The following is a 26,757-nucleotide window of genomic DNA, read 5'->3' on the forward strand; positions in this document are numbered from 1 at the left end:
TTGCAGGTACGGACATTGGAAACCTAAATGGTATGTATATTGAAATAAATTTGCACTGGAGTTCTACAAGCCTTTCTGCTTCTTCATCAGTGTGATTCAAGGGACATGGCCTACAGCTGTACTCAATCAAACAGGGCTATGTTCGCCAATATAATCTAATTGTTTGACATTTTTATAGCAATTCATTGAGACTAAAGAGAGATGACTACATTAATATCTGGATGCAGCTAGATAATAGCTGAGCTAAAACTGATGTGCCAAATTACTGAAAGGCTCTTAAATTCTCTTACAGATTTTAACTCTTTGTGACAAAGGAAAAAGGCTTCATTATAAATGTAATAAAGAGAAAGAATAGTACAATTTATAATACAAAGTATTTTAATAAAGAACGCTATCATAAATTTTCTAAGAATCTTCTCTTCACTAATCATTTACAAATTATATTTCTCAATAATTGAGATGGGAATTATTGTTAATGTTCATGACTGTTTTCTTGGATAATCGTTTTCACTGAGGTCAAAATTAAACAGAAAAGGTTTTAGCTGATGGATATGTATTTTATTCCTCCAGCTAGCCTGTGAACAAACTTGTCTGCCCTGCATACATCTGCAGGAACAGTCAGGTTGGAATAGTGGTAGAGGAGTATGATGGAGACTGAAAGCATATGTAAATGCTGGACCTGCTTAGGCTGAGACAAATCATCTCATCTCACTGAAGGATCCCATCAAAACCCTCCCTCCTTTATAAGTGTATTTGTTATGAGAAAAGGTCTCCTCTGAGTGGTGTCACAGATTTGCAGGTAAGAGCAAGCTGAAGGAGACCATCAGGAGTGGTTTATTTTGGGGGTTTTGGTCTGAGCCTGGAGAAGAAGTGAATGGAAGAGAAAGCAGGAAAGAAAAAGTGGGAATTAATATTGCAGCTAAAGCCAGAAACATGCAGAAATGTGTTTATCAAACTTGGTTTGATTGCTAATTGCCTTTTTGCTTTCAGAGCCCTTGTCAATAGAGACTCAGTGTAGGCAAGGACAAGGTCTCATTATTCAAAAGTGGAAACTCTTGACATGTGATCAAGTGCATTTTTACCAAAAAACAAGGTAAAAATATCTGCAAAAGGAGCAACCTGATTATCATAAGATGCAAATGGATGAATTAGGGGTTAATTTCCATCTCCCCTACTTCAGAGCTATGCTGGAATAATGATGCTTATGATGAACTTTTGGTAGAGCTGGTCCTTAATAAGAATCTGCCCTTCTCCATGCCCTTTCACTTTCAGCGGGTAGTATCTCCTGTATCAGGGCTCTGCAGTTACATGTCATTTTAGGAGAACCAAAATCTGCATATTAAGATATATGTATCTTCAGAAAGCAGTAGTGACTCAATAGAGAAGCTGTGGTTTGTTGCCAGAGCAAAAACATGAAAACTTTTTAAAGTGCACCAGCACATCATTCAGTGGTCAAGCCCTTGCCTTCTTCCCTGCTGGCGGGTGGGGAGGTGAGTTTATCTTGTGGCTTTTTAAAATGTACCCTTCCTGTAGATTTGAGGCTATGGAAAATAGCCTGGATCATTTACTTTTAAACCTCAGCATTTTATCTCTTACTGAAATACTTGATTTTGAAAGCTGAACACCTGCCTGCTGATGGGAAGTAGTGAATTCCTTATTTTGCTTTGCTCGTGTAGGCAGCTTTTGCTTAACATATTAAACTGTTTTTATCTCAACCCACAAGTTGTTTTCCTCACTTCTGTTTCTCTCCCCTGCGTCTGGGGGGAGTGAGCAAGCAGCTGTGTGGGGCTGAGCTGCCGCCTGGGGTTAAGCCACACCACCATGCCAAAATTCTGCCAGGAACTTGGTTTTGTTTCTCAAGAATATACAGCCTTGAGAACAGAATTGTACTTTTTTTTTTTTTTTTTTCCTTTTACAAGGAAGGGCTGGCACAACTATAAATGCAGAGCACCTGTGGTGGGCCACTGCAGAAGACATTGTAACCGCGAGATTGGGATTTCAAGCAGAACCTAGGCAGAGTGTAACCACAGCCCTTGGCTGTAGAGGCCCCTTTGTTAGCACGGGTGACCTGCTCTATAACCTGAGCACATGCTGTGGTGTTAGTATACACTGCCCTTAACAATACCACCTGTATGTGGTGCTTGTAAGAGCTCATTTCTATGGAGATGTGTAAGAGTGTAACGCTCTCAGTGAATCTAGGTGAGCCTGCTAGAAAGTTCAGCGTTGTACAGGTATACTTGGAAGAGTACCATAAAGGTGTGACGAACAGCAAGGTTGGAACACCTCATCACGGATGGGTTGTCAGCAGCCGTGATCTGCAAGGAGGGTCTCATTCCATGCTGAAACAGCTGGGGTTCCCAGCTTCAGAAGGGTCCTAAGATCACTATTACCTTTTCCATAATTTCTGTTTTTCACTCAGTAAACCGTTTACCTCGCCTTGATTGTCAGTGCCTTTCAGACCAAAGGAACCGGCGTGACCATGACCATAACACAACAGTAGCTCTTACGGCAACCATAATTTATATTTTTAAAAAATGCTATTTCCATTATAAGCAAGCAAATTGATGGATTATTGCTGATGTTTTTAAGCAAAAACACAAAGTAATTATCCCCCAATGTCATGGAAGATTTATAGGAAGAGCAGTTATTTTGTCTAGGTTGACATCATTAAAATGTAATAAACGAACACGAAGCAGAAGAATGGTGTAGTGTTAGGTTGCTAATTTTGCAAACTGTACATAATGCTATAAAACATTTTTTAGAAAAGAGATGTGATTTCTAGGCATACTTTTGCTAGCAGAACAAAACTTCAAGGGCACAAGGCTGTTGGTCGACGATCAAGTGTGAGCACATTGACTTTGGCAGCATTCACACCTTTTAGTCATGAAATCTTACGATCTTTAACACCGTTCATTGCATAACCTACTTTTTGTATACAGTAAAATATTCATGCTATGCTCTTACCACATAATGCAAGAGTTCTCTCTTAAGTCACTGTGTGTAACTCAAATAAAAAGAGCCCACCTCCCACCCCTTTTTTTACTTGTAGTTCTGAAAGCTTTTGAATTGTTTTACATTGAAAGGCTTAACAACCAACTTCGGGGAACTCTATAAGACTGTCTCAGGGCTAATATTGTTTGGTTGGACTACTACCAATGCATCAGGTTGTTCACATGTTTTAAAAAGTGCCCTCTGAGTTATCCTCCTCCTGAAAAGCACTACTGAAGATGTTTTACATGAAAACTCACGCTGATTCTATTATTCCTTGTTTTTATCAGAAAGGGGAACCTCTCATAGAGACAGCTTCTCACTAGAGACAGGGAATGTTAATGCTGAAGAATTGGTAAACATTTATAAAAAAAATTTGTCCATACATGCAGAAGATAAGAACCAATGCCTTGTTCAAGAAGATGGCTTTGCCCATGGTTATGAGAGTACTCATGTTAATAACCCCCAAAAAATCTGGCCCTTAACAGAAAATACTTGTGAGGACCTGAAAAATGGACAATCAGAAATACTGCTGACACCCTGTGTTTTATGTGAATGATTGATTAATTGTTGTTCAACATAGGCTTTGCTTTATTGAAAGAAAACATTTGTGATGCCTCTGTGGTCCTATTAAGACTAATTAATTCCTTCTCCAAATGAAATGAAGACTAATTAGACTGTAATATTGATTTCCTATTTGTCCAGAACCACTAATTTTCATATCACCCTGTTGCAGCTTACATTTTTATGTCTGTGCTTGCTGCATGTCAGAGTGTTTATCTAATAGAGTGGCAAAATGATACAAGACAACCATAAATGTAATCCATTAAAGTGTGCTGGAGGGGCTGGTGCTAAAGGAGTACAGTTCCGATCTTGACAGTGGTAGTTGGGCCCTGGGCTACACGTGGAATGAGACAGGAACTGTTTCTCCATAAAGAATCAAGAAAGAACTTCACATTAGGAGCACAGGTTTAGATGATGAACCCTTGTGTGTCACTTAGATCCTGCTCGGGTGTTTTTCAGTATATTTACTTAAATTATGAACTTCACTGTTGTAAATAAACTACTGATACCTTCATGCTGTTCCTAATATACTATGAAGAAAAGCTTGCTTACGCCTATTTCTTTCATATGCTTTCTTTACCTCTTCAATTTATCCTGCTTCTCTGCTTCATCCTTTTGACAATGCAAAAATGGTTCTCTCCAGAAAGCTGCTGGGTGCACTGCACTCAGCATCACCTTGTGTCTTTGACACTCGTGCAAGTCGGTGGCAAGTCATCTACCACATTCTACTTCTATGGCTCAGATTACACCCCCTCTCTCAGGCTTTCACATGTTTCAGCCTGATAAATTGCTTATCAGGAAATGCCTGTTAACATCTATAAACCTAGCTCTCCAGATTATGTTTCCCACTTGTTTTGTGGTACTAATTACATCCATCCTAACATCCCACACTGCATCTCAGACTGCTAAACATTGTTTTCCTTACAAGTCCTTGACCAGTCACTAAGGGCATGAGGCTTTCTCCGTAGCTCACCACCCTCTTAGTTAAATCCACTTTTTCCTGCATAACCTAAGCAAATGCCTCCACTCCTGTGGGTTCCTCTACTGTCCTCACTAACAGCATGCAAATCTGTTGGTAGTAGAAATAGCTTTTTATTTCTAATGTGTCTCTATCCTTCCCAGTCCTGTGTTTTATCCAGCCTTTGTTTCTGAATGTGTCATAATTATTTTCAAAATTGTGTGTCCGAAACTGTATGATAACCTCTAAGATTTGCACAGCTGCAGCTGCTGCTTTCTTCCTCCCACAAGCCTGTTAACAACAATGAAAAAACTGTCTCCTCTGACCTGGGGAACCATCTTTGTTTCACTTTGGCACAAATATTCTGGCCATGGCTGAAATTATTATTATTGTTGTTATTATTGTTATTATTACTATTATTATTATATCTAATCTTGTTTTTTCCTCTGGCCACTACTACTGTGTTGCCTTATCTTATGTAACCATGCAGTCTATTATATTTTAGTCATACTCCTTTGACATCCACACTACCTATTGCAGTGCATGCAAGAGTCTCTATAATTCTGTCCTAACTGCTCCTCATTTGTTGTTACCCCTGTCGCTGAGTGCAAGTGTAACCATCTTTAACACAATTTAATTTGCTTTTTTAGAATTATCTGCCATCATCTTCAGTGCCATTTTGGATCCATACAATGCTTCTCTAAATTTGAGTTGACTGTGAAGCCTGTGAACACTTTTTATCTTCTGTATGTCTAAATACTACTGTCAGACCTGTTCTTAACGACCTGAATAACAGCAGAACAGTTGATTGCAATCCATAAGAAACTGGCTAAAATTGCTTTCATTTTGAAAACTGACACTTCGACAAAGACTTCTCTGTGAAAAGTATACTGCCACTGCTTTATGAGCCATCCAGAGAACAGCAACAATATGAAGCTTCTAATAATGTATAGGAAAACAGGATTTTTTCCCATGTTTTGATATTATCTTCCATACTTAGTAACCAAAAAGTACACAAAAGTGCTGCAGTTTCTAAAAAAAATTTAAATTTTTTTTTTCTAAAAGTCAATCCCCAAAAGTTATCTCAAAACTGTTTCCCATGAAAAAAACTTACATAACAATTGGTTTTGCACCAAAACCAAAATCATGTTTGAACTTTTGACTGTGAAGGTATTGGGGTGGCTGTTGCAGGGGTGCTGCAGGTAGATAGGCACTGTGGGCTCTTGCACCTGACTTGGGGAGAAAATCGTGCCTTCTCTTTCTAGTACTTGCTTATGACCAGGCAAAAGGAAACAGGGCTTAATGTCATGGCTTTTCAGTCTATTCCTGTATGTTCTTTCATTCTGAGGATTCCTGTTTTTTCCCTGTTGTGCTGCAGTTCTCCCTTTTCATCATAAAAGTGCCAAGGTTATTTGACTGCCCTGTAGCTGACAGGTAAGCACTGCCACGACACTCCTTTATGAATACTCTCCCCCATAATTTTTGAGCGCAGTCATTCGACACCTGATGTCAGACTATCCACCCCCCCATGCACAATGGTAGTGTGCCCCACGGCTAACCTCACACTGATACTAGTGTATTCAGTGGGTGTGTTTCCATTGTTGTTAGTTGAAGATGCTGTCTTTTACTATCTTTACAAACTGGTGTCCTTAATTAATTTACAGGTGCAAACCAACTTTTCCTTGGTGAAACAGTCTAAAAAGCTCACCGCTTCATCATAAGTGACTTACATTAAGGATGATAATAGCCAGTTATCAGATGGTGAATCTGATATTGACTTGCTATTTTCTAAGGTTTTCCATGCATTTTTACATTGTGTTTTTCTTTGCCATTACTTAAGGTTTGATGCTTTATTTTGTACTACAGAGCTATACTCTATATATCCTCACCTTCTCAGGAGATAAAGTAATTGTTTCTTTTAATTAAATACTAACACTTCTGCCAATTCTTCATGATTTAATACATCCAGCACCATTAACATGTGATTAACCTAGGTCAACATATTCTTCAAAGAGAAATTCTGAGTCTTCAATGCAAGAATTTTTGCCTTCAAGTCATACCTTACTGTTTTAACAGACTGATGAGCACAAAAATATGCATACAAATAATAACTGAATACCTTACCTTACCTTACTGCATCACAGTATTTCCAAAACATTTTAAAGAGGCATGTACATCTATTCACTTTTCTGTTCTAGATCACAAAGGATTAATGGTAAAGGGTATGGATCATGAAAGGATGTGGCTATCAGAATGAAGTTCATAATCTGGGTTTAAGATCAAGCACTGCAAAAGTTCAAGCCCAGTGAGGCCAGAATTATACTGTAAAAGACAATCACCTCATGAAATTTTGTGAGATTAATACAAAGACCATGGATGTCTTACACATTCTCACATGTGCAGCTTATTTGTAAAGTCCCCTCTTTGGATCTTAACATTTCAAATTTATACCAGGGCATTTGAATGTGAACAATCCTTTTACCCAGAAAAAATAAAAATTATAAAATTCTGATTAATTTTGAGTCCAGGATGAGTTAAGAAGAAAATTGCAGTGTATAAAAATTTCTTATTAAATATTAGGTTCTCGAAATGTTACAAATTACTTCTCTACATCTTGCAACTAAATTTCTCTAAGAAAGGGAATTGTCAAATAGCAACACAGCTTGACACCTCCAGGGTATGGGATGGTGGGGCCTGGATGGCATGGTCATGGCTACCCCTTGTGGGAAATGTTAAAAGGTACCCAACAACATGACATTCCTACAGCGCCCACTGGCTTGCACCATCAAAGGGAGCATGGTAGAGTTACCCAGACTGCCTAAATAAAGGGAGCCCCTGGATGCTCCCCAGGCATTACTTGTTCAGCAGCACCTTTGTCCTGATGCCTTGCCCTTTGCTGGAGACCACGTCCATGCCTTGTGGTGGCATGGCAGCAGCTATCACTGGGCAAGGAAAACTCACAATGACACAGATAACGCTTCTGAAGCAATGCTATAGGTACCCATCCTGTGCTCCCCATATCCTCATTCTCTCTAGCAAGTGACTCCAGTAGCTCAGTTGGATGACTTCATGTCAGTCCTGCCCTCCAGCCTTGCAGTCATCCTGCTTGGACTCCAACTGCAGGAGCTACCCTGCACTTCATGTGTGCTTCACCCCTTTCATGGTCAACTGTTGCTTCCTAACTTTTATTCTGCAAAGGACATGTAGAAAAGGTCCGAAGAGCTATGTCATGCTTTTATAAGATGCAAACCAAAGACCATGACTGGGGCCCTTTGCACTCATCGCTCTCTTATGAGAGCAATGGGGAGTTGGGTAAAGGGGAAAAAGAGCAGGGCCAAAGAAACGACCACTTGGAGTGTTAAAGGAAAGCTTTACAGAAATGCGCTTGATGAAGGGATCACATTTTACCTATGCCCTTACAAAGGGTCTATTAAAAGCAAGATTGTATTTGATGAAAAAAATACATCATCAGTAATTACCTAAAGCAGGTACGCATAGTTACCTGTTCTAACATGTTTGTCTTGGATGTCTGATGATACACTGTTGCCTCCCCCTGCCAAGCTCCACTTTGCTTTAGAGGCGAGGTTTGCAGATGGCTGGACCCCCTCCCCAAACACATCGCCATGAGAAGGCTGGTGATGGGAAGGAGGAATGAAGAGCTCACGCTTTCTCCCACATGTTACTGTCATTGTTGCTTCAATGTTTAGACTGCCTTCACAGACCTACAGCAAAACACGCCAGAAAGCCAGGGCTGTGCAGAAATAGGGGGGCTGCACTACCTGTACATCCATCAGTGTGCATGCTGCACAGGGACACAAGCAGGAACTGGCCAAGCAGTCCATGTGGTCATGCCAAGAGCAGGACCATGCTGACCATGCCTGTCCCTCCACCCATGGCAGGGACCTGCCACTTTTGTCTTCTCTTGAGCATAAGAAATATAAAGAAATCAGCCTCTGCAAGATACCAGGGTTTCAGGCTATGTTTTGTCCTGGGTTTCTGCATTACCTTTCCCCGATCCACCAATATCCCCACCTACTGCAGGAATGGTTTTTGACTTCCAGCTCAGCAAGGTACTGCCCTGGGATGAGGTTTGATCCCAGATATCCTGTCATCACTTTTCAGGGCAATATAGTTTTTCAAACTGTAACTTTACAAAATAAAAAGAGAAGAAAAATCTGGTACAAAGTGTCTTTTATTCTGTGTAAAGAAATTGTAATTTCTTGAAGTAAAACAGAACACTGGATGATTTGTTCCATATCACATTTCTGTTGCTAAGGCCTGTACAGGATGTAGCTAGTGTAGCTTTTCTATACCACTTTGGAGCAACATTTGTTTCGACTGACACTGTATTAACATCTTATCTAAAAATAATGGGTTTCCATAGTAAAGCATTTAACTATAGTCAGCTGTTGCCCTTTCTTCTAAAATGCATTCAGGTAAGTATAGATCTTATATAGGATTCAAAATCTGATATGCCAGGTCTTGGCGACATGTGATGTTCATCAGAGGCTATTTAAAACAGAAGTCTGTCTTTACTACACTCATGGCCTTGTTTGGTCTTACATGTGCATCAGTGACATTCTGCTAAAGCTAAGTATATTGCTGCACGTCATTGTGTGAATTAAAAATATGAGGTTGAATACAGCCACGGAATGCTGGCAATTTCTGTTCTTTTTCACTGTTTACAGGAAGTGTATTTATGTTGTACTCCTTGCTTCTGATATCAAAGACGTAACTACAAGTTAATGATTTACGCCAGGATCAGTAGCTCAAAAGTAATGACGATGTGACTTAGGCAGAAACAGGAATTTAAGGACTGAAGGGACAGAGGCACAACTGCTCCTCAAAGGAGAACAGCAGTGTAGTGCCACTGGCTGCTGCAAGTTGCCTACTGGGCTAGGATGTTGCTTATGCTTTCTGAAGAGGCATGGCCTAGCTCAGAAGTGAGAAAAGTAAAAATGTGCCAACAGAAATACAGACATCCAACATGCTCCAGCGTAAGGTGGCCCAGCACATACATAATACTTGTTTTCTCTACCCACTGATTTCTGAAAATTGTAATTGTTAAGAAACAGAAATAATAGCTGTCACTTGGAGCTACAAGGTCTCAAGAACATGATAGATCTTAGCTCTGCACAGTGCAGGCACATACGGGGAAAAACTTGTGTCCCACAAATCTCAGCTTCACAACTCTAAGCTGTGCTACTGGCCCTTTCTCCAGCATTCCTGCGCAGTTGTACTGTGCTCTGTAACTCCTCTTGTAAAGTTGAGTTAATAGAATAGCTCAGTTGGAAGAGACCTACAATGATCATCTCGTCCAGCTTAGTTTACTTCAAAAGTTCCCACAAGCACAGAAGATTATCTTGACAAAGAGGGAATGCAGACAGAGGACATGAACAGCCCTTGATAAGGCTTGTTTTAATAAAATAGTGCTTGAGAGTTTGGATGGCTTGTCCAAGCTGCTGGAGATTGTAGTTGTAGTGCCCCAGTGAGGTTCTCATCAAGGACAGACGTAAGACCAGCCTCTGGCCTTCTCTGCTTTTTTAGTAAAAATACCCAAACAAACCAAAAAAGTACTCAGAGCTGGTCCTCCCTGAACCTCCATTGGTTGAAATTGAGTCAGTTGTGTGCTATATACTATTTATTTGTTCATTAGCATTATTGAAGCCATGTGCCACTTCATGTTTTTGTCCAGCTGACCAAGGAGCTGTCATCAGCATAAAACTCTCCTATCCTTAATGTATTACATGCCAGTACAGCAACACTGGGCTCCCCTAATGTTATTTTCAAGAGCAAGCATGCTGTGGATTGGGAAGAGGAATGCAGTGGAGGAAGGGACTCACCTTATGGCCGGGTACTTGACTGCAAATGCAGAGCCAAGAAACTTGAACATGCACTCAGGAGCCTGGAATCGCAAAAGCTGGTGTCCACAGGAGCATGATGTCCCCCCTGACAATATTTTTTGCATTAAGTGATGGTAACAAGGAAATATGCTGTAGCACTGCATTAATGATCATATCTCCCACCCTACGTCGGACAGATTTTGTTTTCCGAAGCTGCCAAAGGAGCAAAAGATAGGCATTCATCTCCGTTTTTCCTCTTAGAAATGGTGCTGCATACTGCCATGGTGGACATCTCACTGCCTCTTTTGTCTTGGGTTAACATTGCTCTCTCTGAAGTCGGATTCATGTTGGACTCCACAGTTTCTATGGCACTGCAGCTGAACATTTGAATCAGGCACTTTCTGAACTAGAAAGTTGAAACAAAGTAGATCAATCAAAACACATAAGGAATTTTAAAATATCTCTATAAAGCAGTTTGCTAAAATTCTTGGAAATTATCTCCTGAGTCAGTTGGGAATATAAATAAACAGCCCCATAAAATATACTTGCTTGTGCCACCCTGAAGAACTCTAAAACTGAAAAATAATGACATTCTAAAAAGACCCAGACTAGTGGAAAATCTTATTCTAAAAAATTGTTTTGCTCTTCTGCTTGTTACCACATCTAATGGACATAATCGGTCATTTCTCCAGGCTCAAGAGTTGTTTTCATTTGTTAATACCCAGGTGTTCAAAGATGGTTTATTTCCATGCTGCTCATATCATGAGCAGGGTAAGACCAACATACAACTTGCATGCATTGCGAGATCAGGGTGCTTTCCATAGGATGTGAGACAAGCAATACCTCTCTGCAGGACTGAATAAATACATGTATTCATCACTTCTTATTCAACAGTCACTTTACTATTTTTCTTCTATTCACTTACATGCTTATACTCTGCTTGATGCCACCACTCTTAGTAGCTACACTCATGGCATAAATCTATTCAAGTTCATTGTCATGCCTGTTACCAGTGAATGCACATCACTCTGGTTCATCCCTTTGTCAATTCTTTTTCTCTGCATCCAGTCCTCTTCTCTCCCTCCAGAGGAGGAAGCTCCCAGTCCCACAGGCACATGCAATGCTTGTACCCTCCCTGTACATACAACCACAGATACTGTGTTTCCCCGACACAAATTCGAGCTATTGAAAACTTCCACCCCACCTCAAAATCAACTTACTGCTGTTGCATTCCTAAAGAATTATAAAAATGTACTGGGACAGTCTTGAAAACAGACTTTTCATACAGAAAACTAACTGATGTTCACTAAGGGCTGATTTTCCTGTGTAGTATCTAAACCTAATAATTATTAACATTCATATGTTAATAATGCACGGAGGCTGACACTATCTTCCAGTAAGTAGATATACAGTGATTTATTTTTTTTTTAGTTAGTTAACTAACATGTTGGTAGGTAGAAATAATTCATTATAAAGCAAGACAAAATAACAAAACATGACTGTTAAAGACACTTTGAGAGCATACAGTACCTGTTTGTTCATAAAGACATAAATAATTGGATTATAAACAGTAGCTGTTTTGGAAAAGAAAGCTGGAATAGCTGCCAGACAAGGATCCAGCTCAATGTAGGGGTATGCAGTGACTAGGATAGAAAAGGCGGCGTACGGCATCCAGCAGATTAGAAAGGCAATGATCATAACAACAACCATTCTAGTCACTTGTCTTTCAGGTTTCCTGGTAGTTCCCAGCCTGCCTTGCGTATCTGACACCTTTAAAGAAAAGACAGAAGATTCTAGAAAACAAACAACAAGGCCTCCAACCAATGAATGTAGTGAGCAGGCTAACAATTTGCCATGTCAGAAGGAAAAACCTACTCTTCTTGAGTATGACAGCACATGAGGATGCTGCTCCTGAACCACAGGGTGTCAATGTTACTGCTGAGGGACATGAATTACTGTATACTGTCATTAATAAATTTTCCTTTGCTTAAGTACCTTTATATTTTTATCATCAAAGTGATATCAAAAAGCCATTACTAGGGCAATCTTTGTGTAGAAATCTAATTGCAGTCAGGCACAACTGCAGCCTGTAGAGATGCTCCCACCTAACTTTAGCCAAGTCATGAGGAGTGAAGTGATGGCAAAGATTTGCTGTCCAGCCCCATGAAAATTAATCTAGCTCAGGTAACTTCATGGGTTGCTGCCGCAGCCCACCCCAAGGCAGTGCAGAAATACCTTTAAATTCAATCTGTGAGAAAAGTAATCTTAATGATTTTAGTCAAATCAGAGACAAGATTTGGCCTCTCTTTAGCATGCCAAGTAACAGAACAGACCCTGACAGAATGACCGACTGGCAGTATCCCATAACAGTAAGTTGTCACTAAAAATATGAAACAGAAATTAGGGCTACTTTTTTGGGTGATACGACTTGCAATACGTTGGTAACTTCAATGGAAGCACCTCGTCTTACAGCAGCTTTGGATCTACACAAAGCCCAACAAAGCCAGACTTCTTGGCTTACAGGAAAGCTGACTAGAGAACATTTTGTCTGTACTGGTAGGAGCAGTATCCCCCTCTTCCCCTTTTCTGTTTTTTTTGTGAAATGCATTTGCTGCTGTTCTGACAAACCAGTTCATCCACAGCAAATAATAATGAACAGCATAATCCCATAACAGGCAAATATGAGAAGCAAATACACCTTTGAACCAGCCTTACAGCCAACCAGCTGTAATCTTAGCTACAAAACTGTCTTCTGTGCCAGAGGGCCCAAGTACAGCATTGTCTTTATGGCATCTTTTTACAAGCCTCAGCAGTCTCGTCTTGCAAATTCTCATTCAGGCCACTTCCAGGTGCTGGCATTAAGTCAAAGCTCTTGCCCTGGACCACAGACTTTTCTCCGTCAGAAGTTTGGAAAGACAGGCTCATGGCTGCTGCAGTCAGCACCAGCAGAGGGGCAATAACTCAGGTGAGGTGGCTGAGCTGTCCCTGTCCCCCACCAGCAGCGGGGCCCCAGCCCAACCCCAAGGCTTCACACCCAGCTGGTCTCCCCAGCTGCCTCTTCCTGGCGTACCTGAGCCCTGGCCAGCCTCCAGCCACCACATCCACAGGGTGTGAAAGGCTCTGGCTAGCCTCTGGAGAAGCTTTCAGCCAGCCCCCACTCTACGCCTGCCGTTACGGCTACCCACAGGAACTGCAACAGTTTAGCTGCAGGTATGGTCGTGACTTCATTACTGAAACAGAAGGCCATCTTGGTGAGTCGTAAGCAGGGAGTGAGCCCGAATTCAAGCCCTTTCTGTTTCATGTAGCTGTTACAGACAACCAGGTGTGCAATATGGGGTGCAAAAGGCAGCATTCTGCTGCGGGTCTGCGACCTCCTTGCCAGGGGTGAAGCTTAGACCAGACTAAGCAACCAGCAGCATCCTGGAGAGTCTGTCAGGCTCTGTGGTGCTTTATGACCTTCACCAGAAGAGCATCTGTATCTACTGACACCAGAACTGAAGTGGGATTGGGGCATTCAGCAGGAATGCTCTCCCTCTTCCCTCACTGATCGTGCAAGCAGCTCAGACAGAGATGTTGGGACAGAGACTATGTGATGTCAAACAATGTCTTCCTGGGAAGCATCCTTGTTTTGGTTCTGATGACTTAGTGAAACAACACAGTTATGTATAATGTTAGCTTACGTGGGAAGTGACTAATGACATAATTCTGCATGGCTCTAGAAAAAACTAGTTCCAGGTCTTGCAATAGTACATGCTAATAAAGTAATAATTTTTGGTGTAATATGGCCTTTTAGCTTTCCACAGTAACATTAGAACTGAGTGGAGACATTTTCCCTAATAACCCTTGCATCGTACTGAGATAATTTAACACATTTAGCGTTTACAGAGATACAGAAACAGCTCCTGGGGAGGAAGGTGTCCTTACCTCTGTACAAAGTTGTAATTCATGTCATTTTTTAAACAAAAATAAACAATAATAACAATGAATTGTCATAATGCCTACAAGCTCTTAGGTATTAGGTGTTAGGTGCTGAGCAAAGCTAAGATATCCCCTGCCAATATATGACATTGCTATAGCATTTTTTCATATACACTGCATCTACATAGAGAGCAGCCCAGCCTCCCTTTCAGCAGAAGCACAGGCACCTTGAGGAAGGGACACAATCTCCAGGATTGTGCTTTTGACTGTGTCATGCTTGTCTCATATCAGCCTGGCCTTTCTCATGTATGGCTTTTCATGGATGGCAGTAAGTCCTTTCTCTTTAAGTCTGAGAACACAAAACTGATAAGGAACCATGTACTGATGCTTTATCTTGCAAACAAAGAAATACTGCCATAATAATTTATCTCCATTGTAAAAAATTGATTAGAGCTTTTCCTAAAGATTCATTTATTTCACTACTTCTGCAGTTGTAGTGAAAGCTACTATTGGCATTGTAAAGCTGGGGACACAGGGACTGAGGGACTAGCAGACTTCACTGAGACAAAACAATGCCACTCAGGACCAAGTCTGTCGTGTGGCAAACATGGGAGACAAAATCCAGGAAGAGGGTTGGTTGGGAACCTCAATACCCCAGTTCTGGTGCCTAGGTCTCTCTCTGTTCACCATAGTCAGATTTTTAAAAATTAGCTTAGTTGTGAGACATAGCCTTATGGCAATTCATTATATATTTACAGAATATATTGCAGGCAGTTGGCTTTTTCTACACCAGACTGTGCTTTAAGCTGTTTTAAATAACAGAGACCAACTCAGATGGTTACATCTCTGTAAAGGCCCACAAAAGCCAAAGGCAAGGACTGGCACAAGCCAGGTGGCTACAGCTAAATCATTTGTGATGAGGTGCTCAGAGGCCACCCCAGTGTCTGCTGGCTGTGCGGTCTGCGGAGTCACTGAGCTGCCAGGGGAGTGTGAAACACACAACTTACTGAAAAGTGTGATTTTTAAAAATAATATTGCTATTCTTTCTGGGAAATGGAGAGAGGAGTGAGAAAGGCAGCTTAGCAAGATCACACCAGGCTCCAGGCCAACGCTACAACCCACTGCATGGCACAAATCAGTCTTCTAGAAGGCATTCTGACTTGACACAAATGGCAAGATGGACCATTCACTGGCGTCTGCTGTGACTGAGGTGACATCTTCCTTCATTGCCTCCCTCGTTCCTCATCTCACTTGCTTTGTTTTGAAGTTGCAGCCTCTTAACGTGTCCCAGAGGGAGGAAATGACCCCTTTTGTGCACCTCCTGAAGCATCTGAGTAGCACATTAGCCACTGCTCTGGCAGGACCCATCGCAGTGCTGGGTGCTTGGCAAGTGGTCTCTTTTCCTCCCTGCTCTGGTGGGTTAACATCCCTCCCGTTCATGCCAGGCCACCCATGGGCTCTCCCTCCCAGGGACAGCCTCTGGAGGTGGCTCTTTCCCATCCCCGCAGAGCAGGACCCATGACCTGACCACCAGTCCACAGGGAGGGACACCTGCCACCCACCGCATGTTCCCACACTGCGTGTACCCCAGGCAGGAGCGGAAGCCCCATGGGGTGGCTGTCCTCCTGCTCCCAAGCCAAGTGGCAGAGCTCTTTCCCTAAGGACCGCATCGCCGTCCCAGGCAGCAGTGAGAGGGCTGCAGCTGCAGCCAGGAGGTCTGGCCACCCTGCTCTCTCTCTTCATTTCATTTCATTTCCTCTGCAGGTAGGTTAGGACAGGGGGAAATAAAATACTAATAAAAGTTCTGGATATTCAGAATAACAGAATCATAGTTTTACAATTATTTTAGGAGAGTCTGAGTCATCAACAAGGATTTTCTTCAAGCAACTCCCTATCTTGTAATTCATGTCCCCCACTTGCACCAGCAGGCACCGTGCTGCCTCACCATGAGTGCCGTGAGCAGCAATGCACCTGTACTGCAATTTACATTCAAACTGGGAAACTTCTTGTGTTTCATGCTGAAACTAACTCCTCCCTAAATGCATCCTGGACAAAATCAAGAAAAATCCATTTAGGGGAATCACAACGTCACCTGAGGTACACATGTTTCAATATGTGTTTTCCAATGAGAAAATAAAATAATTTTTGCCTTTCCCTTCTACTGTGTAATGACACAGAATAAATAAAAGCATTTGAAGATTCCAAATACTTTAAAAACATCAGTAATCTAAAGAAATTTACTGAATTTATTACTGAAGCAATAAGACAAGGCAGCTTTGCAGTAAATAGAAATAACATTGTCCCAGAAAGGACTTTTCTTATTCTACTGAACTTCTTTTTCACTTTTTACAGTTTCTCTTTTGGTTCAGGTCAACACAATCATTAAATAAAATTCAAACGCATTTCTCAAGTCTTTTAAATGTTCCTGGTCAATCTAATATTTTATTTACCAAACAGCATTACATTATTTAAAAATGCTACATCTTATTCTGCATGTAAGTGTTACAGAGTATTGGCCAGAACTCTTAAAATTTACAAATACTATCATTTCAAGCTGAATTGTGATTTACCTGGTTTGAGCCTTAACAAACATCACTGAATTGAAGTACAACTGTAAATAAACTGATACTGGGTCATCACTCAGTTTCTTTAATTATGAGGCAGACATTCTTTAATTTGTATGATGTTTGGCTAATGAGATGCACTGATAAGTGATGCAAACTGCACACTTTAGGAAATAATTTCTAACCATAGCATGAATTTCTGTGTGTAAGGATGATAACTGACTGACTTTGTTGGTGGAAATTTGATCTGCTTATGTCTGATCTTTACAGAAAATGGAACACAAAATGCTCCAAATATTTCATACACACACATTTTAAGTTTGCTTATAAATGCTTCTTCTTACCTTTCGCAACAGTTTTCCATAGGATACCAAAATCACGAATAAAGGCACTATGAAACAGGTGGTGAAGAATGCAATAATGTATGTACGGTCAGTATAAGCTCCTGAGTACCTGTATAAAACAGAAAATACATTGTGTATGTATTACTAATATGTGTTCTTATTATTTTCTTGAAGTATTAATTTTGCTCTTCAGAGCTGCCACTAGTATTTTTGTCAACTGTTTTTTTTCAAAGTGCCCGTTTACAACTCTGGTCATACCACCAGAGCGAGCCCTGGGCCATCTCCCTGGCCATGGGCTAGGACAGGATCCTACGACCATAGGCACAGTATCATAGAACTGTGGGACAATTCAGGTGGGAGGGAACATGAAGTCCAACCTCCTGTTCAGAGTCGAGTCATCTATGGGCTCAGACCTGGTTGTCCAGTCTTCTGAAAGATGTGTCTCTTTGCCCTCTGAATCCTGACAAACAGCACAAGGTATAGATAGGATGTTATTTTCTTTAGAGATGGAAGCTCCTTCCTTTAGAAATTCTTTTTTTAAAATCTGTTCTTGGCAAATTTTGCCCAGTTTTGTTACAGCTTTCTTCATATCCATTCTTGCAGAGATGCACATCATCTTTAAACCTTTCCTTTACATTCCTGCCCCTGAGATGCCCTGAGCTGCAAGTTTCATTTCTTTACCATACTCTGCAAGAGTGGCCTTACCAGTTAGGCTCACAAGTAGTTCCAATCTTACTGGTGGTGTAACTGCTCCAACCCATCGTTGGTGGAATGGTCCAAATGAAGGAAAAGGTCCACACAAAGGCAATACCTAGGGCTGCATGCTTCCCCCTTAAGCGCATATTTCCCAGTGGGCGGCAGATCACAATGTACCGCTCAAAAGCCAACAGAGCAAGAGACCAGAGAGCAACAATGCCTATAGTAAGAAAACACAGCATCAAAAATTGGGTAGATTCACTGAAAAGCGAACACCATCTCACATCACAGAATTATTTAGGTTGAAAAGTATCTCTGGAGGTCATCTAGTTCAACATCCCACCACCCCACCCCCCAAACACGGCCCATTCAATAGGTTGTCCAGGACCAAGTCCAGGCGGGTTTTGAGTATCTTCACAGACAGAGACTTCACAACCACTCTGGGCAGCCTGTTCCAGTGTTTGACCACCCACCACTTCAGGCACCTCTTCCATCAGCTCAAGTTATGAAAGGATAAGCAATCTATGTGCATTATTCCAGTGTCTATTAAAAGCACAAGATTTTCATATTTGTCTAGTTTGGCAGTCTACAGTACAATGACTACAAAACCAAGCAGGCAATCAGGCCATTTAACTGATGATGACTTCCTTTTTTTCGTTCAGTTCTACTCTGAAAAGCTGTAAATTTGCAAATTTTGTAAATGCAAAAATGTACCTTCCAAATCAACAAATTAAGATACATCTTCAAAACACTGTCTTTGCAAGAAATGTCATATTTCAGGCTGTCTTTAAACTACAGACAGCTGCCACAACAACAAATTATCAGTTTATTAGGCACATATCATGGGGTTAGCCAACAAAATCTTAAAGTAGCCTGATCCTTCTCCATGGGACATGGCTTACATGCCACAAACTGATTTAGTAGCATTGTCCCTCACTGACATTCCCTCTGCGTAGCTTAACCAGGCTGAGTGCAACGAGGGAGTCTTTTTCAGGCTGAGGTTCAGCAGTGTGTTTGATTTAGAGCAGTGACACGAGTTAGAAGGCTGTCTTTACTGTGCAGCTTCTGGAACAGGAAGAGGGAGGCAGGAATGAATGCCTATCTCAGGTAAGTAAACATCTCATTTTAAACTTATTTCCCATTTATTCTGCAGAGATATATTTACTCAGGGAACTCTGGTATGGATTTTCCCCTTTAGAGTACTTCTAATACTTCTTGTTTAGTTAGTAAAACAAAGCCAAGCCAAAGAATCACAAAAAAATGCAGGTGTGCGGAGTGCCTGTTACAGGTCACGGATCCCCAGAAGCACAGCAGGGTAACTAACACAGGATGTTTCTGTGTCCTGATATTTTCCACAGCTTAAGAGCAGCCACTCACTCTTTCTCTCTCTGTCTTACCTATCCATATAGGCACACACCTCAATACAAACCTTGAGAATAGTTACACATAGTGATTTTTTTCCTGACACCGTTTTACCAAAAACTCCACAACGGTCTTATTCTATTAGCAAGCTTTTTCTCATTATATTAAACATATTTGATGATCAGCATACATGCAACAAGTCACTGATATATGGCAGAGATAGTGATATATGTTATTCACTCACACATGAGATCCACCACAGAATATATGTAACTGGGGAAAGAAGCAGTGAGCTCAAAGGCATGCAAAGTCAGAGACTTGGGAAGCTGCAAGATAGCTAGCAGAATACATCGAAGGAAGCTAAAGGAAAATAACATATCATTACAAATAAAATCAAGCTTACCAAAAAAAGTGACAGCAAATCCTTCCAGTACACAAGCCCAGTATCCCATATAAAAATAACCTTTTAGATTCGTTAAAAAGCTGATGGTGCCACCAGTCAGTGAGACCAGGAAATCAGCCACTGACAAATTTACTATAACATAATTGATAGGTTGTCTCAATTGCTTGAACTTAAAAGTTACCAGGATTACAGCCAGGTTCTCAACAAGCGACAGGCAGGTCACCACCACCATTACTGCTGCCAGAAGCCTGAAGTGCCAGGGCTGGACGGAGTCCAAGGGATGATGGAAGGGATTCCACCTGGCAGGACCAGAGGAACTGAACAACAGCGACTCATTTTCAGGTGCTCTGAATGCATCCATTGTTTATCTCTCACTAGCAAAAATAATACTGTATAATACTGGAGTCTCTCATCTGTAAATAATAGTCAGGATTAAAAGGACAAATCTGTTGTCTCCAACAGAAGCATGAAAAAACTCTCCATGCTTCTGCTTTCCAGGAATAGTCCCAGAAACAAAGTTTTGGTCAGAGGAAAGTTTAGTGCTCTGCAGTGAATGTGGGAACAGGGATGAGAGAGAAAATCGCTTAAAGCAACTTCTGCCCCTCCTGCCGTTAGCCGCCGGCCCCTCCCCGGCTGCCGCGGTGTCTTCTTCACCTGCAGCAAAAGCAGCCCCCAAGCTGCGAATTTCCTCCTGCCGCAGCAAACAGCAGCGCTGAAACACCCCCCCGACCGCTCTTGCTCCGTGCAGAAAAATGAAGCTTTTGCTTGGAACCCTCCTGACCTTTAGCACGTGAAACTGAAGCTTGCCTTTTGCTTATCGCAAGGGTGGAGCGATCCTCCTGCTGCCCTGCCTGGGGGCACAGCAAGGGGGGTCCCACTGACTCCAGTTCTTGGAAAGGGACAGCCCTGAATAGATTAACCCTGGACAACCACTGCAGCTGTAACCAGTTTTCTATATCCTTCAGTGGAGTTTCAGCTTCTATCAGAGACAGCATAGATGCTATCACTGATGAAGGCAGAGTGATTATAACAGCAGTTTTAGTTACTAAAAACTCAAAGATGCACAACATCTTAGAGTTTGTAAATACATGAAAGGAAATAAAATCAGTACAGCATGACAACAGACAGCAGGAAAATTAATAGCTAGTCATACATTTCTGATAAAAATGACTGGATTAGTCTGGACTCTAATAAGCATTAGCAGTGAGGGTTACTTGTGTTCATGTCCCAAGATGAGTAACTCAGTCACCTCTGCACCTTAATGAGACACAATACTGTGGCAGATACTACAGTACTACCCTTCTAAAGGGTTGCCAGTAATTATTCCACAAATCGAGCTGGTTACCCTAAGAATATGGAAATCATTCAGCTGTGTTGTAAGTGGGATAATTCTTGGGGACCATAATTTTTAATCAGAGCCTCAGAGTATTAACCAGGATCAAAAATAGAAAAGTAATGCAGTTCCTATCTTGAAGAGTTGACACTTTGGACACACACCGTATACAACACATGAATAAACAAACGAGCTGGAGTGAGAGTGAAAATGAGTAACACTACCTGTCCTACATTCCCTTGAGTATGTATTTGTCTTGGATTGAACATGAAATACTTTGTTAACACAGGTTAATATCTTTTGCTATGCAGGAATGGAATCAAAAGGGTTTCTGGACACTGGCAGAAGGAGTTATGCATCAGAAAATTTCAGAGTATTTTGAACTAAAAAAAAGTAACTCCTACTTACCATAAGCAAAGTAACAAAGATATTTTTAAAAGGTTAGTATATACTCCACTGAAAAGGGAAGAGAAAGTGCTTAAGCAGATCAAATCTATCAACAAAAATACAAGATAATTCTTATTCAACAGGAATATTAAGAAATTCCACGTGTCATGAATAAAAGAAGGATAAACACACAGCAACATTAAAATGCCTGCAGCTGGTCCTTGTATGGCATGATTCAGCATAGTTCTGCTGTCTGCATGCTACAGCAGAAGATCCAGACCACAACTTTAAAATCTATTTTGATAATTACGTTGTTTGAAATTATACGTGATTTTAAATTCTTGTGGGTGAAACTAAACTCTGAATTTAGCATACAACAAAGAAGGTAGTATCTGGACTTTGTTAAGGCACAAATCTATTGACTGTACGTTTGCATCCCTTTAAAGAACAGATGACTATTGTTCCCAGTTATTTTGTTGTTGTTTTGTGCTGTCATATTGTTCAAGTTGTTTGTATGAGTCATTATTTTGGCTACAGTTTAAATTCTTTCCCTTTTCAGTATCTTGTGTTTCATTTTGTTTAGGATCCTTAAAAAATATTCCTATACTGTCTTCAATGCCTGTTTTGCTTGTTTTTCTTCTTCAGCAGGTCAGCTTTAGCATGCAAAGTGATTCTCTGCAACATGCTCTCTTATTACAACTTACAGCAGTTGCACTTCTTCCAGCACCATGGGTTTACATTTGCTGCTTTGCTCTACATTTGCTACCCCTCTTGCTTGGCAGGCCTTTTTTTTTTTTTGGTCCAAACAATACAGACAGAGATTTTTTTTATATATACATATAATTTTGTTGTCAAACTTTTTTCTGAAATCACTATCAGGTAATTTCAGAAAGAAAAAGCATTGCCTTATGAGTACAGGGAGAACAGGAGCATCTCAGGTTTGTAGTCTCCATTTAAAGAGGCAGCTGTTCTCCAGCATCATAAGATCTTTAGCTTCTTTTATTAAGGTCTTGTTTTCCATTAGTGCCAAATTCATTTTCCTTGACATCCATATACTGACAGTTTGTTGATAAACTTGGGAGCACATGCAATCTGAGGAGTCCCTGTTTGTCATCTCCCACATCTGACCTACTACAGTCTTCATTTTCTTGGCCAGAATTGAAGCGTGACTTGCCTCCTTAGCAAAGGTGTTCCTCACTAACACTTCATATGAAGAGATAAGTTGGTAAACAAGAAAACAGCCTCAGGCTATGGTTAAACTGCTGCTGGTTGGAGCAGGGAACATACAGTCAGTAAGTTGAGGAGGATGTGTAACTAACAGCCCTTGTGTTATATGCCTACGGTAATTCCAGCTGTAAGACAAAATCAGGATGACAAGAACTGTGCTGAGATCAAATCTGGTGCCTGGAATTGTATGTGACAGTTAGTTTGTCCCAAACTTACAATTCCTGCAAAACACGAATGGGGAAATGAGCTTTAAAGTCAGTGTGATATTTTGCCTGGTGCACTTGAATCGGTGCTCTCAGTTTTTGAGCATATGATAATCAATCCCAAGATGCTGCCATATAATGACAGCAGTGGCCTTCACTCCTGAAAGTGATTGTGAAAGATTTGCTTTGTCCCCAAGAAGGATTTGGTTTAGTCACATTTAATTAGAGCAAACAGCATTTTCTGCTGTACAGATGTTTTGTGGGAATCTGAAGCAAAGGATCCCACTTTTGGTACAACCAAACTGGCTGCTGCATTATACATGAGTGCCTGTCTCAATGACTGACCTCGGTACCCCATAAACTAACTTCTGTTTTGAAAAAAACTAAAATCCAGCCAGGGATTCAGGCAGTCATCATTTCTGTGAGTAAACGGTGCTGACCCAATGCACCCACGCAGACCGCATCACACATGAATACTTCGTCCCTTCAGAGCGTCTAGCTTCTGGGCCAGTTACTGGGCTGAAGCTGGTATTTCTCCTTTGCCAGGTACCGCTACAGATTGTGTTAAACCACTCTGGAATTCAGGGGTCTGGCACAAGTCTTCCTGGAGGGAAGCTGTGGTTGCACATGTCCTGGGCAAGGTGGAGGCAGCAGCACAAGAGCTGCCCAGGTCCTGACGAGGGGGAACCCCAGCTGAAACCCCCGTGGGGACCACTGACTGTGCTGGGGCGGGGGCTGCTGCAAAGGAAAGGCAGTGAGAGCTGGTGAGAGCTGACGGGGAAGAAGCAGGAGCACCAGGGGCAGGTGCAGAGTAGGAGGCCTTGAGAGAAGCTGGACAGGGAGCGCTCCTTGGGCCGGGTGTCTGGGGAGGGGCTGCAGACCCAGAGAAGGGGGAGAGGGTCAGTCAGAAGCATGAGGGGAAATCATCAGTTTCAAAGCAAAGTTTCAAACCTGTCAGACAGAAATCAGTCTTAACAATTTTGAGGTGTCTTTTTTTTTTTTAATAAGATATTAAAAAAATAAATTTTAAATAAGATATTAAAAAAATAAAATTAAAAAACCAGCAGCAAATGAGTTCTGTGAATGAATTTGGAATTAAGTGTATTTATCTTGATTTTTCAGTGTCCTCTATTTGATAATGCTATTCCAATTGCATATCTCTAAAAGGAATATAAGAACGTATTTCACTACAGTATTTTTAAAAACACATATAGTCAAGCCAGATTTTGTTCTGCCTTCAGTAGGGGAGAAGCTGAAGAGATTGCACAAGCATTTAGTTTAAATTAGAAATTAAGCAGAAATTATCATCATCTATGCATTAGAGACTATTCCAGATGGCCTAACAAATCCAGGACCTATAACTCTCAGATCACACAAGCACATGTGCCCTTGCAGCGTGCGGTTGGTCACAGGAACACAAACGGGCCAAGGCTGGAGGGGTCCTCTGGAGGGCTCCAGCCAGCCCCTTGCTCAAAGCAGGGGCAGCCACAGCAGGTTGTCCAGGACTGTGTCCAGGAGGATTTAAAATGTCTCCATGGATGGAGACTCCACAACCTCTCAGGGCAACTTGTTCTTGTGCTTGACAGCCCTTACTGTAAAGATTTTTCTTACTTGAATTTTTTTTCAGTCTAAGAATAAAAAATTCAATACTGCTTCACATTAATTATAAGAGTTATAAACCCAGTGTATTATGGGGCTACATTTAACCTTTTCATGCCTGGGGAGGGTCAAGGAAAGCACCTGCAAAACCTAATGGCCAGACTTTGCTTGAGAACCCTGTTAAGGGACTGCATTTACCTACTCTCAGTGTAGACCAGCCTTCTTCTGAAATGTAGGAAATGGTGTTTCTAATCAATGAAACTTCTGGAAATTTACACAAATACTGTCCTCCTGCTGCCTCACTGTAACTGAAACCACGAAACTGATTTCCTCCATCCCCTCCCCCCATTTTTTTTTGGCTGCAGTTTTGTTTCCTCACAGTTACTGAAAGCCAGCAATTGCACATTTGAAGTCTGTTCTCAGAAAACACTGAACTGTCATAATGGAAAAATTTTGTCCTTGCCCTTTTAAGTGACATGGAGGAATTGTTTTACTCCCTTTCTTATTAAAAGAACAGGACTGGAGATTTCCTTTTGTCAAAAGATTAAACCTACGTACAAAAGAGGTGTTCTACGCTGGGAAAGATACCAGCACAGTTGCGGGAATTTCAGTAACCAGCAACATATAACAAAGCTGGTGGCTAAACAAAACATGTTCTATTAACTACGAATAGGAAGCTAATTCAAATTTAAAAAACCCCACACATACTGAGCATCAGAAAAGGAAATACTTTGTTAGCAGGCTGTATTGCTGTATTTACTTAAGACACATTAACAATATCTTGCGGTTAATGTCACTATAATGAGCAAAAGAACATTTCAATGGTTTGTTTTTCCTCAGAAACTGTATATTTCCCAAAAGATCAGTGTGAATTGTTATCCAGTACACTCACCTGGCAGCTCAAAGTAAAAAACTGCTCACATGATATTTCTTATTTAAAAGGATTTCTTTATTATGAAATCCTCATTCAGAGGAAGGAGGACTTAATCGTACAAGAAATCCTACTATCTTGAGAGGGATCATGTACATGAGTATCTTCAGTCTTAATAGCTAATTTTAAAAAAAGTTTGTTATTAGATACATCAAATACATTTTATCTACTTTGCAGTCCCTGAAGACAGTACATAGCATTTTCCCTAAACTTGGTATTGGATTGAGACCAAATCTTTGATGAAATTAAGGTCAGAACAGAATTTGCAGCTTTGCATTTGACATCATATTTACGTTTACCGTAAACATGATAAATTCACAATTTGTCCATGACTAGTTTAATCAGATCCTAAAAGTCAGTATTCAAATAGACTATCACCATTATCTTAAAATTAAGTAGTTTTCAAGAGTAATTGATGATATGTAGAAGTTTTCCTAGATTTTATTTCTGCAACACTGGCTGTCAGACATTTAATGATTAGTAAGAGTGATCATAAAAGATGCTGTGATGCAGTAAAGAGTTCAACCTCGCAGTCACATCAGCATATGGCTTGTCCTGATTGAGCCCACTGAGGAGCAGTGTGAGGATCAGATGCAGGTGACATTTAGGGCTGTTTTGTGTCCCAGACAGGTAGAGGTATGCCAGAGATGCCTGGCCAGGCAGCCAGGGCCAGCCATGCTCCATGTCATCCTCCCTGCCCGGTGGGGCACAAAGGTGACCACGGGGCATGCCAGCCCCAACCAGCATCAGTGTGCACAGTGCGGTCCTGCTTTTGGACTGTGTGGCACAGTCGCTGGGACGACTGGCCTCTGGATGGAGCAGACAGCCCTGGGCTCAAACAGGAGAGAGGCATTTGGGGTCAGTCTTGGGTGGGAATTATGAGACTGTGGAGGATAGAAGTGGTACCAAAGTGAGAACCTCCCCCAAAAGTTAATCTGTCCCCATCCTTGGTGCAGCAGCAGTCAGTCTTTTCTATGCCCTTGGGAAGGCTTGAGCTGGCTCTGCACTGAAAAATTAATCTAACAGCAGCAAGAGGAAGCCTCTACACACAAGAAAAAGCAGAACTAAAATAAACTCACTCCTCTATTTCTCCTATAACCTTCACAAACTCTTTATACAATATCCAATTTTAAACTTAATTTTTGTAGCAAAAGCCAATTTTTATCGTGCTCAGACCTCAAACAGCAGCAGGTCACAAGGTGACTTTTGCTTTCCCAGCAGAGAGGCAATGTCTTCTCACTCTGCAGCTGTACACGCCTAGTAAAAGACAACAGAAATGTTGATTTCCTTTTGTTACTACTTTTTCAAGGAAAACAATAAACAATATGAGGTTTTTTTTGGTTTCATGAAGATTTACACGAGCACTGCCATCAGTACCACATTACACAAAGATGTAGCAGAAAAGTCCCTGCAGGCTCAGAAGTGTTTAGCTTACAA

General features: G+C 41.2%; 1 protein-coding gene across 1 annotated transcript; it reads right to left on the reverse strand.

Annotated features, from left to right (window-relative positions):
* Positions 1 to 9,120: 9,120 nt before the first annotated feature.
* On the reverse strand, positions 9,121 to 20,001 carry LOC119153556 (opsin-VA-like). The gene is made up of 5 exons (XM_037400156.1): positions 19,641 to 20,001; positions 17,885 to 18,095; positions 17,175 to 17,288; positions 11,884 to 12,127; positions 9,121 to 10,759 (listed from the first exon to the last, which is right to left on the reverse strand). Exons 1-5 carry the CDS (start codon positions 19,999 to 20,001, stop codon positions 10,538 to 10,540), a joined length of 1,152 nt encoding a protein of 383 aa, XP_037256053.1. The 3' UTR covers positions 9,121 to 10,537.
* Positions 20,002 to 26,757: the final 6,756 nt, after the last annotated feature.

Source organism: Falco rusticolus, chromosome 9 (assembly GCF_015220075.1).
Source record: "Falco rusticolus isolate bFalRus1 chromosome 9, bFalRus1.pri, whole genome shotgun sequence".
NCBI lineage: Eukaryota > Metazoa > Chordata > Aves > Falconiformes > Falconidae > Falco > Falco rusticolus.

What these genes read in the sequence shown, in the direction of transcription:
- LOC119153556 (XM_037400156.1), bottom strand. Translation starts at nt 20,001, where the DNA reads ATGGATGCATTCAGAGCACCTGAAAATGAGTCGCTGTTGTTCAGTTCC. An exon ending in AAACTGTTGCGAAAGGTAAG is followed by an intron (nt 12,128 to 17,174) that starts AAGAAGCATTTA and finishes TGTCTTTTCTTT; the next exon opens with AAAGGTGTCAGATACGCAAG. An exon ending in ATGTCTTTATGAACAAACAG is followed by an intron (nt 10,760 to 11,883) that starts GTACTGTATGCT and finishes TCAACTTTCTAG; the next exon opens with TTCAGAAAGTGCCTGATTCA.